Source organism: Poecilia reticulata, linkage group LG18 (genome assembly GCF_000633615.1).
Source record: "Poecilia reticulata strain Guanapo linkage group LG18, Guppy_female_1.0+MT, whole genome shotgun sequence".
NCBI classification, from domain to species: Eukaryota; Metazoa; Chordata; class Actinopteri; order Cyprinodontiformes; family Poeciliidae; genus Poecilia; species Poecilia reticulata.
In genome coordinates this window covers 21,068,089-21,069,610 of record NC_024348.1, presented here as the reverse complement: position 1 = coordinate 21,069,610, position 1,522 = coordinate 21,068,089, and the positions used below count along the sequence as shown (strand labels likewise).

The 1,522-nt window shown below is 43.2% G+C and overlaps 1 protein-coding gene across 1 annotated transcript in view; it reads right to left on the bottom strand.

Moving 5' to 3' along the window:
- The window catches only part of LOC103480938 (L-amino-acid oxidase-like), a 25,176-nt gene that overhangs the window by 2,744 nt on the left and 20,910 nt on the right, over window positions 1-1,522 (bottom strand). The window contains exons 5-6 of the mRNA XM_017310357.1: window positions 1,365-1,501; window positions 3-726 (exon numbers count right to left, since the gene is read on the bottom strand). Coding sequence (XP_017165846.1) covers window positions 3-726; window positions 1,365-1,501 — 861 coding nt within the window. The remainder of the gene's footprint in view (window positions 1-2; window positions 727-1,364; window positions 1,502-1,522) is intronic.

Below are 1,522 nucleotides of genomic sequence, written 5' to 3'. Positions count from 1 at the left end.
GCAGATTTCATGGACGTTTCAATCCAAGCGTGAGGAAAAGCCATGTGTTCTCCTGCAAAGTGAATGTGTCCTTCATGCCTGAAGAGCTCTGCAGAATACTCAATGTGTTGGTACGGAGTGAACAGAGCRAATGCACCCAGGCTGTACGGATCCAGTTCCCACTTCTTCACGATCACACCGGTGCAGAGAGTGTGGACTTTCTTGCCGTGGATTTGCATCAGGTCCCTGAGGGCCAGCTCYTTCAGCTCCTCATCACTGGCTCCCTGGAAGAGCCGCGAGTCRTCGCCCCAGGTGTAGGAGGCCAGCAGGACGCCGATGCTGTCGTTTCCTGGGAAACTGTGGCTGGGGTAGTAGRTGTAGCGAGTGGGTCTGTCTGTGATGCTCTTCCCTCCGATGATGCCGTCGCTCTTCCAGAAMTTTTCCTTAAAAGTGAGGATGATTTTGGTAGAGCTTTCGTAGTGAACGGCGCGCATGGCCTCCATCTTTCTGGTGGACAGAGGCGGATCAAACTCTATGAAGAGGGCAGCTTTGGCCGTCGTGGTTACCAGCACAGCGTCGGCCTGCAGACTTTCTAAAGACGGGTCGTTTTCCCTCTGATACCAGACGGTCACACCCTTATGTGACCGCTGGATCCGCCTGACCCGGGAGTCCAGAAGGATGGGGCCGTCCAGGACCGTCAGGAACGCTTTAGCCAGGAGATCCGTCCCTCCGGTTATTTCATCGTAGCTTCAGAMAAAACGGATCAAAATTAGTTAATCTCTTTTTATCATCATTTTGTTACATTTGTTGCTTTGATATATTGATATAAAAACAAAAATAAGTCAGAACAAGAGAACAGAAAAGCCTAGAGAAGACTAAAAATCAAGTAAAAGCTGAAAATAAAAATATAAAAGAAAAAGAAAACATTTGAATAAACAACTGAGAATAGACTAAAAACAATTGTAGAAAAAAATCACTAGTTACCATATTTGAGATCATTTGGGAATCATAAACTGAAGCATAATGGAGCATTTATTTATGTCTAAATMTGAAGTTGTGTTTTTATTTAATGTAAACGTATCAAAMTGCACCATTTATACCTGAAATATGAAATCACCAAAAGGGATGAAAGAAAATTGACAAAAACACAATAAAACAAAAAAAGCAACAAATAATTGACACTAAAGCAAAACAACTCGCACAGAAATAGTTTTTATTTTTTAAATTAATATCTACGTTTTTTGGTCTCTCAGTCTATTTTTCACTTTAATAGTTTTGCATCAATCCCACAGATGAACCCATCTAACTCTGGTCACAGTGACTGGACAGACAGCTTCTCCCAGCTGGTTTAGAGAAATTAAAATGTGAAAATCATCCGTTCTTACGTGGTGGYGTCGCTGACGTCGTTCTCGATGTAGATCATCTCAGTCAAAGCCAGATGCATGAGGCTGTTCTCGTTTAGCAGATCCCCGATCATCCTCACTGCCTCTGCGCTCAGACCGCCTTCAGTTAGCAAATATTCCTGCAAAAAACAGAAACAAAC